The sequence below is a fragment of the Vulpes lagopus genome, chromosome 8, assembly GCF_018345385.1.
Source record: "Vulpes lagopus strain Blue_001 chromosome 8, ASM1834538v1, whole genome shotgun sequence".
In the NCBI taxonomy this organism is placed as follows: Eukaryota; Metazoa; Chordata; class Mammalia; order Carnivora; family Canidae; genus Vulpes; species Vulpes lagopus.
In genome coordinates this window covers 38136670-38148911 of record NC_054831.1, presented here as the reverse complement: position 1 = coordinate 38148911, position 12242 = coordinate 38136670, and the positions used below count along the sequence as shown (strand labels likewise).

Below are 12242 nucleotides of genomic sequence, written 5' to 3'. Positions count from 1 at the left end.
ATGTTAATTTATAAAATAACTCAGAATTCCTAAACTCTAAAATTAGAATATAGATCTTTAATGTAAAATTATCACATTTCTATTTAATACTAACAAGTCAGTAATCTTTTTAGTAAGATTAAACACCCTGACCACAAGCAAGTGATTTTTAAAAAGGACACTGTGTTTGCATATCAGTTTTCTCCCACATCAGAGAACCAAGTTAGCCAATACCATCATATGGAAAAGTATCAAGAGATACAAGCCAAACTATTTTGTTTTTAGTAACAGAAAAATTATTTTGTGATTATTCTTTTTACATATGTACCCCATATGATAACTTGACTTATGATAATCTTACTTAAAAGGTAAGCTAAGGAGCATCACAAAGAGAGCCTATGGGTCAGTTTGCATGTTTAAAACTCTACTCCTAGCACCCAAAAGACACCATAACAACACATTCTGGTTAGCTACGAAAAATTCTAAAGAAGAAAACTATGTAAAAGCAGATGAAACGTAAGTGGTGTAACTATCCTTAGAGCGATATTGCTTCTAAAATAAAAGGTCAGATAATAGGAAGAAATTAGTTTATTAAATCTTGCTTATTAACCTTGCCCTCATAACCTCTTTCTCTGCATATTTTTTATTATCTCTTACTTTTAGCAATCTCATCATTCTTCCTTTCTTCAAAATCCTGATCCAGACATTAATCAGGAAGTTAAGTTAGCTAAGCAGGCTATTATTTCAGACAAATTTTTAAATCTGTGTACATTAGTCTCTCTTTCCTATCTTGCCTATTTTTTTCCAGAATGTGCCAATTTCATGGTAAAGTCCTTCCTTGTTCACCTGCCTACCTCCTTCAGGAAAAGACTTTCCAAAATAAAAATACATAAATCTCATCTATTTCTCAAAATCTGGGATGCTTTGTGTAGCTATTGAGCTAACTAGGCAAAGTAGACAGCAATTAGCATGCTATGTAGATCCAAATTTGGCGGGGGGTAGAGCTTGATATTTTATAGTATACTTCCCACTTAATAGAATGCCACATAATTAGTGGGCATTCAGTTATTTGAGAACAAACATCTGAGTTTAAAAGTCCATAAAACTTTAAAACTGCTTTAGTGATGATTAACTAAAAACTGAAACTCCTCTTTCAGCCTCTATGAAGTCAACCAAACAAAACCCCAAAACACTCAAAACTGAATTAAACTTTGTTACTGGGAGTACAATGTTTACTAGCCTATTATTGACTCTCTTTGGCTTAATTATTTGGCTTGCAGTTTGGTACAAGTGAATAAAAAACCGCAGCACTAAAATCTGTTTGTAATAGAGGGTAGGAACATTTTTCTCCTATGCTCTTTCCGCTGCTTCTTAGTAGCCTCGGTTTATCATAATCCACTAAACTCCACTAGCAGATTTCACTCTTCTAAATGATGCTATTAAAATCAACTACTGAACAAGTAATCTGTGCATTCAACTACAAAGGTTCTTCTATCAGCCACTCAAACTACACAACTATCTGACAAGTAAGTAAAAATGCTAAGCAAGTTCTTGATAAGCAGCTTTCACTGTGGCTGGGGAACTTTAATGCACCCTCAGGCTACTTACATAAGTAATACGCAGAATGGGATTGTGTGGGAGAGACTGGATTTAAGGAAGAAGTTTCATTTTTATTCCTTTATTCTGTTTTTAAATATTTATATTAAAAATGGTTTATGTACAATTTTTCTCTCAAAAAAAGTGATTTAAAAGATATTTTTGACATTTTTGACAAATGTCTTCATAAAAGAAAAGTGCTTTCAAGACATTTTTGAGCCAATGTCTTCATAAGAGAAAATGCTTTCCAAGATTGCTCTTGGCCAAGTCAGGTGTACATGGGGTGGGGATCACCACTGCAGAGGGTCTGATTGGTTTCAATCTGCACCCTAGTGTCCTCTGTAATCTCTCTACCTCAGAAGCAGTTGTTTTTCCAAGGTCACAGAACTTTTGAAGTTAAAGGGGATCTAAGAGATGACTGAAGCTAAATTCTCACTTTCAAAAAATGAGGCTAAAGAACTAAATGGTTTGCATGAGGGTGAGCATGCGTGTGTGCACACACCCTCAGTGATAGAGCTAGGGCTATAAATCAGATTAATTTGTGTACATTTCAGTTTCTCTTAAGTTTTAAAAAGTTTACCTAATAGTTATCCAATAAATTTTGATGAGGAAGAGGAAGAGAGGAAAAATATGAAGAAAGGGCTTCTCTTTTCCAAATTACAAAGCCATTTGAACAAGGGGATCTACTAAATTGCTGCTAGTTTAGCTTTGTGAGAAAGAGCCCCACATCAAAAATGCCACACTGCAGATTGTCCTAGTGAATAACAAGTTATAGGAATTTCAATATTCAAAATATAAGTTTATTTAGAAAAAGATAAACAGAGTCACAAGCCTCTAAGATGGCAAATTTTTTACTTAATTTAAATCAATTCAAAGTCTCAAGTTTTCAAGTTAATAACAGCTAAGATTAAGCAATCACTTCCTTATCTTTGTAGTCTGTTAATATGTCTTATCAAAAGTAACAATGTTTTTAAATACTCACTTTTTTTTTAAATTTTTATTTATGATAGTCACACAGAGAGAGAGAGAGAGGCAGAGACATAGGCAGAGGGAGAAGCAGGCTCCATGCACCGGGAGCCCGACGTGGGATTCGATCCCAGGTCTCCGGGATCGCGCCCTGGGCCAAAGGCAGGCGCTAAACCGCTGCGCCACCCAGGGATCCCTTAAATACTCACTTTTAAGTGGAAAAAATAGTTATACATCGTATTAGTTTATATGCTAAAGACTTAAAATACTTTTTTTAAGATTTTATTTATTTATTCATGAGAGACACACACAGAGAGAGGCAGAGACACAGGCAGAGGGAGAAGCACGCTCCATGCAGGGAGCCTGATGTGGGACTCGATCCTGGAACTCCAGGATCATGCCCTGAGCCGAAGACAGACACATAACTGCTGAGTCACCCTGGCATCCCTTAAAATATACTTATAAAAAAGATAACCAAATGTATACACAGGTAATTATATGTATTCAAAAACAGGACTAGTTTAATAATTTTCACTTTTCCTTCTGGTTGACTTTTTAAAAAATAAGCATTTTATTCTGGAGTAATTTTAGTTTTATAGAAAAATTGTAAATATAGTACAGAGAAGTCCTGTATCTAACTGACTTAACTTTATCTACCTTTACTTTTCTATAAAATGAAATGTGATCTCAAAGTAGTTATGAAGATTAGTGAATATAAAGATTTTCTTAAGAAAGACATGTTGGGTTCAAGATTAAGATGGGGGAATGAGGGCAGCCTCGGTGGCTCAGTCAGTTGAGCATCTGCCTTCAGCTCAGGTCATAATCCCAGGGCCCTGGGATCAAGCCCCACATCACATTCTCTGCTTAGAGCTTGCTTCTCCCTCTCTCTCTGCCTGCCACTCTGTCTACTGTGTTCTCTCTCTGCCAAATAAATAAATAAATAAATAAATAAATGAATGAATGAATAAAGTTTTTTTTTAATGGGGGAATGATCATAAGTATTTCTTCTTTTCCCTTCTTGGGTATACACTGAAATGGCAGCAAAATAATAAAGGCATATATCCATAGTAATAAAAAGAACAGGAGGAGATTACTGAGGACAAGATTCATTCATTAATTCATTCAACAGAGTACTAAGTTATCATTGTGTACCATGTAGGCACTGGCCTAGTAGGGTGACCAGCGAGGCAAGGTCTATCTATTTTACTGGATTTTAGATATTATTCAATGCTGTTAATGCAGTAAGATAGAAGTGGGATAGGGAAGGCAGGATGACTACTTTAGACTGTGATCACTAAGATTCTCTCTGAAGAGGTAGTATTTTGATTAAGATCTGAATGAAAGAAAAAAAAAAAGAGACTGGCCATATGAAGACCTGATCTAGGCAGAGATACATAAGAACACTTTACTTCAGGAAGATGGAAGGCAGACAGAATAGCTCAGAGAAGGCCCTAGACACAGTATTATCACTAAGTGTGAAGCAGGATTGTCCTGTACAATTTGGAAGATTTTGTCCTTAGAGGACCAGCTATAAAGTCTGTGTTTTGAACAGTTGATCCTTCCCCAACGCTCCCTTCACCGCCCTGGGGCTACCAGGTACATGAAACTTAGGCCCAAAATTGGAAGACTCTTCCCTTAAGGAATCTGAATGTCCTCAGGACAAAGACTTGTGCATGCTAAGCATTTGGGGATCCCCTCATTAATGGTATTCTCTGCTAGATCATGAGAAAATCTGCCAGCCAACGAGCCCTATGATCTATGTACACAAAGCTCCTAAGCACTTTTCTGTAACCTGATTCTTAAATATCAAGAGACAATCAAGGGTCAAGAAACAGGGGAAGAACACTTGCCACGTGGAAGGGAGAAACCAAGCCATATAAATAAAAAGAGAGCCTATAAAGAAAACACAAAAAATTATTCCAGGAATACAGCAAATTACAAACAATTAAAAAACACTGTTACCACTGTCCTCACAGACCTCTGAGAAGCTTTTCTTTACATAAAATAATATAAAAAACTGATAGAGCATAAGAAGGGGTTCTTTAAAAAAAAAAAAAAAAGGACAGAAGAACATAAGAAAAGTGGTAAAAAGGGTCAACCTGAGGCATCCAACATCTGCTCACACTCAGTTTAGGAAAGACAGACATAGAAAACAGCAGGAAATCAAAAGACTAGTGTAGGAGTTTTCCACAGACATGGAATATGGGATATGACCTTCAGACTGAATGTGCCTACCAAGAGGCCAGCACATTACTGTGAGATATAAAGATAAGAGATCCTATTTGTTTTTAGAAAGAAAAACCACCCAGGTAGTCCATCAAGGAATAAGAATAAGATTGGCACGAGTCTTCATTAGCAACACTGATGCTACAAGACAATGGAAGAGCATCACCAAATACTGAGGGAAAGTCCTTTTATACTTAGAATTTTAAACTTGGTCAAACTGCATGATATAGTAAGACAAAGGCATTTTTCAGAAATATAAGAACTAGGAAATTTACCTCCAACACACCCTTCCAAAGCAAGCTGAGATATTGTTATAGCAAAATAATAAAGCCCAGAAGGAAATATATCCAACTCAGAGGAATTAAAAAAAAGAAAAGCCAGGATAAAAATAAATCCATAATTCAGCAAACCATAGAAGACTTCAGGATGGAGTTAACCAAAAAAAAAACAAAAGCAGGCTCAATGCCATTCTGGAGAACACAGAACAAGTTAGGTAAACAGTAAAGACATACAACACAGGGAAAAAGAAAAGCAAAGCACTTAAGTATGCAATGATAAAGTTCAATGAAATAACATGAGGCAGAATAAAGATGTTAGTAATGGGAAAGATGCGGTAAAAGGACTGTGGTAGTTGAACACCGAATCCATTACAGTATATAATCTGAGTATGAACTGTGGGAATTACGGTTTGCAAACAGAAAATAAATGTCGTAAACATTAACAAAGTAGTAGTAATGATAATAATGATGACAACGATATTTCTCACATAGCTTATAAATTGAGAGGTAGGTGGGGAAGTAAAAGAGTACTAATTTCCTAATTCTTCCTAGAGGGAGGTAATCAACACAATCAAAAATTGAAAAGTGAATTAAGATATCCTAAATTCCTACTGTTTCCCATAATTTCCCCCCCTTAACTCTAAGGGGATCTTTTAGAAATAAATATTTCTTTTGGTGAAACAAACATCAGTCTGCAGTTTAATGGCTTAGAAATTTTACTGTGCTTATTTCTCTTTCAAGTAAAATTTAAAATACATTTTTACTTAGCATGCATCGTATGATCCCATATATTTAAAAAGCTTTAAAACATCTATTTATCTATCAGAGAGAGATGCCTGGAATAATACACTCCTAACGCTAATAGTGGTGTTTATAGGCAGTGGGATTGTAGGACAGATTTTGCTTGTACTTTATAACCTTCTGTATTATTTGACTTAATATATAGAAATATGTGTATTTTACAACAACAAAGTCATTTCTGAAAGGTGATAGATTTTTTGTGAGCTGCACTCACCAATAGCTTTGGTATAGTGTCTTGCCCCCAGGAGTAGCTCTGGGGCTCGGTACCAGAACGTCACAACCACCGGATCCAAATCTGCTAAAGGCTTCAAAGGTGAATTAAATAACCGGGCAAAGCCCATATCAGCTGGAAAACAGATAATAATAAGGTCAAGTCAACAGATTTTACCAATACAATTAATTTTACCACTACTATTTAGGAAGATGGGGAAACTGCTGAACTCTTCAACCTGGTTTATGGACACGCTCTGCTGCTAGAGGCAGGGTGACCCTTTGCCTCTGGGCAGATTTCTTCCCACCTGTCATGCCACTACTGGAGACAGGGTAGTTAAGGTGCGTGTCCATTCCTTGTACTGGTTGCAAGCACTGACAAACTACATCCGTTACAGTACAGCTTCCCATTATTTGAATCAATAAGCCTGTTCGCCAGGGAATCAGACATTGACTATACAGTAAGTTAACACCACTATCTCCCCCCATTTATTTGGGTTGAATACTATTAATTTTAAAGAATCATAGTAAAATTTTTAAGCTGGAAAAGACCTTTTAAAAGATCATTATAGTTCAATCACTTCCTTTTTCTAGAGGAAAAAAAATTTTCTCAAAAGAAGAAATTAAATGATTTGACAAATGTCACAAAACCCTAGCTCACAACTAGAGCTGTGGCATTTGACACAGTTTAATATATAGTGTAGTTATTCAGGCATGGCTGTTCATCCTATTACACTGTAATCTTAAAGGCAAAAACAGTCTTCATCTTAGTATCTAGTGTCATTACACATTGCTTTTATCAAATACACATGAATGAATAATCACTTATTCATACCATCTATCAAAAATTTCGAGATTCATCAATCATTTGTTTCGTTTTGCTTTCTTAATATGTATTTTTAATGAAGTAGGCCCTCGTCTAATCTACGTAATTATAGAGGTTAAAAGAAAAACCACAGAAATTTGGTAAAGATAAAACCATGACTCAGATTACTAAATATTGGTTTATATAAAAAATAGTATTTCTTCTTAAATGTGAATGCTTTAAGCATTAATATCCTCCCAAACCTAACATCATATGCATTACATATAATTCCAAACTAGATTTTGTTGTATAAAATTTCCTCAAATCTTATAGTAAAAATACATCTGTAACTACTGTTTGACTAGGTCTTTTCCAATTTGCACACTTTGAACTTACATTTGAACTTGATGCAACCAAACTGGACTTTTTAAAAACACAAATAAGGACTTAACAGTCATCTGATGACTCTAGAGAGTAAGTACTGACAGGGCCTGGCTCTCAAAGGGAGTCAATGACCAGGAGTACTTTGAGGTGCATCAAATTTTTGTGATATTTAAAATTTGCAAGGTTGTATGATAAAAGAGTATTCTGAGAGTCTAAGTGGAAAGTGAGATTTGGGAAATTTACTGGGGAGGAGGAAGGAGGCGTTAGGAATACCTAGGTTTTTCTTTGTTGGGGAAGTAGTACAAATTAGCTGATAATTTGAATTTATATTCAATGTTGCAATCAGAAATTACTTTGTAAAAATACTCCCAGAATCCTGCTGCCTTTAAATTAACATAATTTCGTTACAACATTTCTTCTACCCACACAGGAAACAAACTAAATAAATGTGACAGACACAACTTAGAAATGACAATGGAAAAAACCAGTTAGAATAAATAAATTCAGTTCTATCCTTATAGGTGCCAGGCCAGAACTGGGTAAAATTTTGTTTTGATATATAAAGAAACAGAGCTATTAGAAAATATGCCAAGGTACAGAATGTTTGTTATTTTCTTTTCCTATTAGGCAGAGGCCCTCTATCAGCAGGCTCATTCACACTTGAGAGTCTATACCTATCCAGCCTTCATGGTTTTCCTAGTTTATAATTTCCAATGTTGACAAGGTCAACAGAAGTACATGTTCTGATGTAATCTGGCTCAGGTGAACAGAAGTGATGCTATAATCACTAATGTGCTGTATAAGCCCTTGTGACTAAAGGTGAGGCTGGCCTCTAATGTGGATAGAAGCCACTAACCTTGATAGGCTATCTTTAATGAAGGCAAAGGTTTCTAAGAAACATCCACAGCTTGTTTTATAATTAGAACACTTCAAGCCCTAAAGATTGTCTGACACCTTTTAAGAGTGTGAAACATTTTTCATTTTTAACATAAACTCTTTAGAAATGGCTTTGATCAAGCAGGAACTACATGAATATACACATATTATTACAGCAAAAGTTAGAAATGATACAGGTGCCTGCAAAAGTTTTACAAGAGTGCTACACTGTGACTTATCAAAGATAAAACATACCAATTTTTACTCTTCCTCGCTCAGGACCTTCACCCATAACTAAAATATTAGCAGGTTTCTGTGGAAACAAAATAGTGATTTTTTTTTCAGTAGACAGTAGTGGTTTCTTTACAACAGAAAATATATCAATATAACATAAATCCACCTTTACAAAATCTCATTTACTCAAAAATTAAAATCAAACACAGGAAGTCACCAAAGAAACTTTATGCAAAGCGATATTCAAACTTCATGAAGGCCCAATGAGACAGGACTTTTCTCCAGGTAGAGTTAATAAGGCTTTTCTTGGCCCTTTTTTCAGTCTGTGCTCACTACTGTGAAGCATCTGACAGGAAGCTATAATGTTGTGGTTACTTCCAACTCTTTCAATTATATAAAATGTCCTGCAATTTTAAGGGAAAATGTATCTTCACAAATGGCTTAATTCTGAATAGCGAAGGATGGAGCCAGCTGGTTATCCTTTTATTTTTGGAAATGCAAAGTATGCACCTATGTTTAAACAAATAAATTACAGAAAAATCAATTTATTAAAGTCTTTTCTAAAGGGATTAGTGAAGAGGAATTTTCTATGATCTGGTTTTGAGATTTTTTACGTTTAAATAAAAAAAGAAGCTAAAACTTAAAATAAGATTTTATAGAAGTAAAATTTCAAACAGTGTTAAAAGTCTCTAAAAATATACAGGATTAACTATCATCTACAATCTGCTATGTGGTACCTACTACACTGACATGTGAGATTTTTTTTTTTTTTTAAATTTATGATAGTCACAGAGAGAGAGAGAGAGAGAGAGAGGCAGAGACATTGGCAGAGGGAGAAGCAGGCTCCATGCACTGAGAGCCTGATGTGGGACTCGATCCCGGGTCTCCAGGATCGCGCCCTGGGCCAAAGGCAGGCACCAAACTGCTGCGCCACCCAGGGATCCCCTGACATGTGAGATTTGTGCCCTCCTCAGCAAGAAGGAAGAAGAGGGAAGAAGAGAAGAGGGTGGGACAGACAGATAGGAAGTGGTGGGGGGAGAGCAACCCCCAAAACTTTCTCACTCTGCTAGCCTGTTTACTTGGTCTTTAATTCTACTAATCTGCTAAATAACAGTGAAATTAGGTTAGAATGCCCTTCAAAGCAACCTTAAAATTAAAAATGTTAATGAAGACTATCTACAGTGGTAACTAGTTCATAGGCTTCCCTAGCCATATTCAGTAACAGCCTCGATGTTATTACTGACAAAATGTAACTTACAGATGAAAAAATTTTTTGTACCTAGCAAAAAAAGCAAAGAATTGCTGAAACGGTAGCATATACATTTCAGAGGTTACAAATTCCTACATTTTTCAGGGTGAAGAAACTGGGCACTAGAGACATTACATGACTTGCCCTGTAAGTATAATCATCTATAAGAGTAGGCAGCAGCAGAATCTACCCCATGTTTTAAGTCAAGTGCTCCCTTCCTAATATATCATTTTGAAAGTAACTTTACATAGCAAGTTTTTCAGTCAACAACAATAGTTTCATTCAAAAAAATTTTGAGAACCTCTATCAGTACTGTACACACACACACACACACACACACACACACACACACACTCCTGGCCACTAGAATAACTGGCAAAATACCTAAAGGAAGTACAGAATTAATGCTATTCCTTGTGGGCTACCTGCAAGTGCTGCCTAGCACAAGTAAAATTGCTTTCGTGCACTGTGTCAGTCACCACTGGGTTAGACTCTGCAGAGACTCTCAGCTCAGCCTACTTCAAAATGAAATCATATCTCTGAGACTAGTGTACAATATTGAAGGCAGAGGAGGGCTTTCCAAAGAGGCATCTGGCAGCATTTCTATTCGGCTGAGAAACAGAGCTTGCTCTCAACCACCAATGTGGGATCAGGGGGAAACTTCCATTTCTCTGCTAGAACTCTCTTCTTATGGTCTATTGGGGCAGAATTCCCTAAATATCTCTTGAACACATTCTCTACTCTTTAAACCCATTACGATTCTTCTCCCATCCAAACTATCTTCTGTAATGTTGCCAGGGTAACATTTCTAAAAGACAAAGCTGATCATATCACTCCCTTGCTTAAAAACTTCCATAGTAGTTATCATGGAAAATTACTGAAAGATTGAGTGAAAACAGAACACAAAATGATATACAGACTGTGATTACCAATAGGTTAAAAAAAAAAAAAGTACCATGAGTAGAAGAACAAAGTTAGTGAGAGTGGTATGGATGAACCTTTTAAAAAATGTCTTTGAATGCTCTTGCTATGCTTTATTATTACTAAAACATTATTTCTACTTTAACTGGTCTCTCACCACCTGTGAATAAGATCCAATGTCCTTCTGAGGGGATGCAAGGCATCTGCAAGCTTATTCCCATCAATTTGTTCCACCCCCCTGCCATCACCCACACCCCCCTGCCATTTTCCGAGTCCTGTGACTAGACCTTTCAAAACCAAGTCATTGGTATCCCATTATTTCTGCCCCCAAAGATCCTTCCTCTGTGTTACTTGGCATAATTTGATTCTCTGTCCCCCTACTTAATGACATAAATAATACTTGAATACATTCTGATTATAAACAATTCAAACTATAAAGTCACATATAATTAAAAGTTAAAGACCCTTTTGCCACCCATTGCTCTTCCACTACATCCCAAATCCTACTCCCTTCTCCAAAGGTGTAAACTTGTTAACTGGTTTGCTGTGATGGACTGTTCCAGGACTTAAGTGCTCAATTCTAAAATACTATCTCTGTAGCTGGCAAGAGCAGAGCACAACATGGATATCTCTCTTCTTTTCTGCTTTCCTACTCATTCAGTAGTGGGGCCCATATCGAAGAAGCCCTAGGGTGAGTGGTATAGATCAGTTTACTACGAGGTATAGGTGGAAAACTTCTCTTGTTCTTCCTTTTGTTGGGTAACTTACCAGACTGTCAAGTTCCAAAACAGGGTTTTAGCACTGGTTGGGGGAATAAACAGTTTCTCTGTCAAGGATTTGGGGCCAAAGAGCTAGTTAATAGCTAAAAATCACTTTCCTAGGCAACTTGCTGCCTTTTGTATGATCTGAAGCAGAGCTCAGGGCTAAAAGCCAACACCAACACCACTTCTATAAGTGAATTTAAAATTCAGTTTGGGCATGTTATATAGTCACAAAGGAGAATGGTGCTATGTTGTTTCAATGACACTATTTATAAACAATGGGTCCCTCCTCCTGTTATTTTCATGGCATGCAGCAGTGATGGCAAAGTGGTTTCATTTAAGGGGTCAATCCTGACTTAAAAAAAAAAAAGTTGGGACGCCTGGGTGGCTCAGTGGTTGAGTGTCTGCCTTTGGCTCAGGTCGTGATCCCAGAGTCCTGGGATTGAGTTCCCCATCAGGCTCCCTGCGAGGAGCCTGCTTCTCCCTTTGCCTATGTCTCTGCCCCCCGCCCCCCCCCTCTCTGTGGCTCTCATGAATAAATAAATAAAATCTTAAATACTTTACCACATTAAAAAAAAAAGTTAAGGACTATAGGGAGCTCTATCTTGAGAAAAATAGGAACTGGGCTGATCAGGAAGCCACCATTATCAATCAGAAATATCTGACTTAGGTGCAGAAGTGGAGAATGATGGCATACAACCTAGATAACTACTAAGACCTTTTTATTCTGGGAGTGAAAATGGGGTCTTCATATGTGCACTAAGGTGTCAAGGCAAGATAGAAACTTCGAGTCAACAGGAAAATTTCATTCTTGATAGATCTATGAAAAAAATAGCAATCCATAAGAAACCATTATTAGTGCTGTTCTCTAAGATTTATTCAGAATTTAACTTTCACAAACATTGTAAACACCACAATCTAGTGGCACATTTTCTAGATACTCAGTAAATTTCAGT

At 36.5% G+C, this 12242-nt stretch overlaps 1 protein-coding gene across 3 annotated transcripts in view; it reads right to left on the bottom strand.

Annotated features, from left to right (window-relative positions):
* Positions 1-12242, bottom strand: part of CDK8 (cyclin dependent kinase 8) — a 112834-nt gene that overhangs the window by 12276 nt on the left and 88316 nt on the right. For all 3 annotated transcript variants that reach the window (XM_041766464.1, XM_041766465.1, XM_041766466.1), the window contains 2 exons: positions 8377-8434; positions 6061-6192 (listed from right to left, as the gene is read on the bottom strand). In XM_041766464.1, the coding sequence (XP_041622398.1) occupies positions 6061-6192; positions 8377-8434 (190 nt within the window). The remainder of the gene's footprint in view (positions 1-6060; positions 6193-8376; positions 8435-12242) is intronic.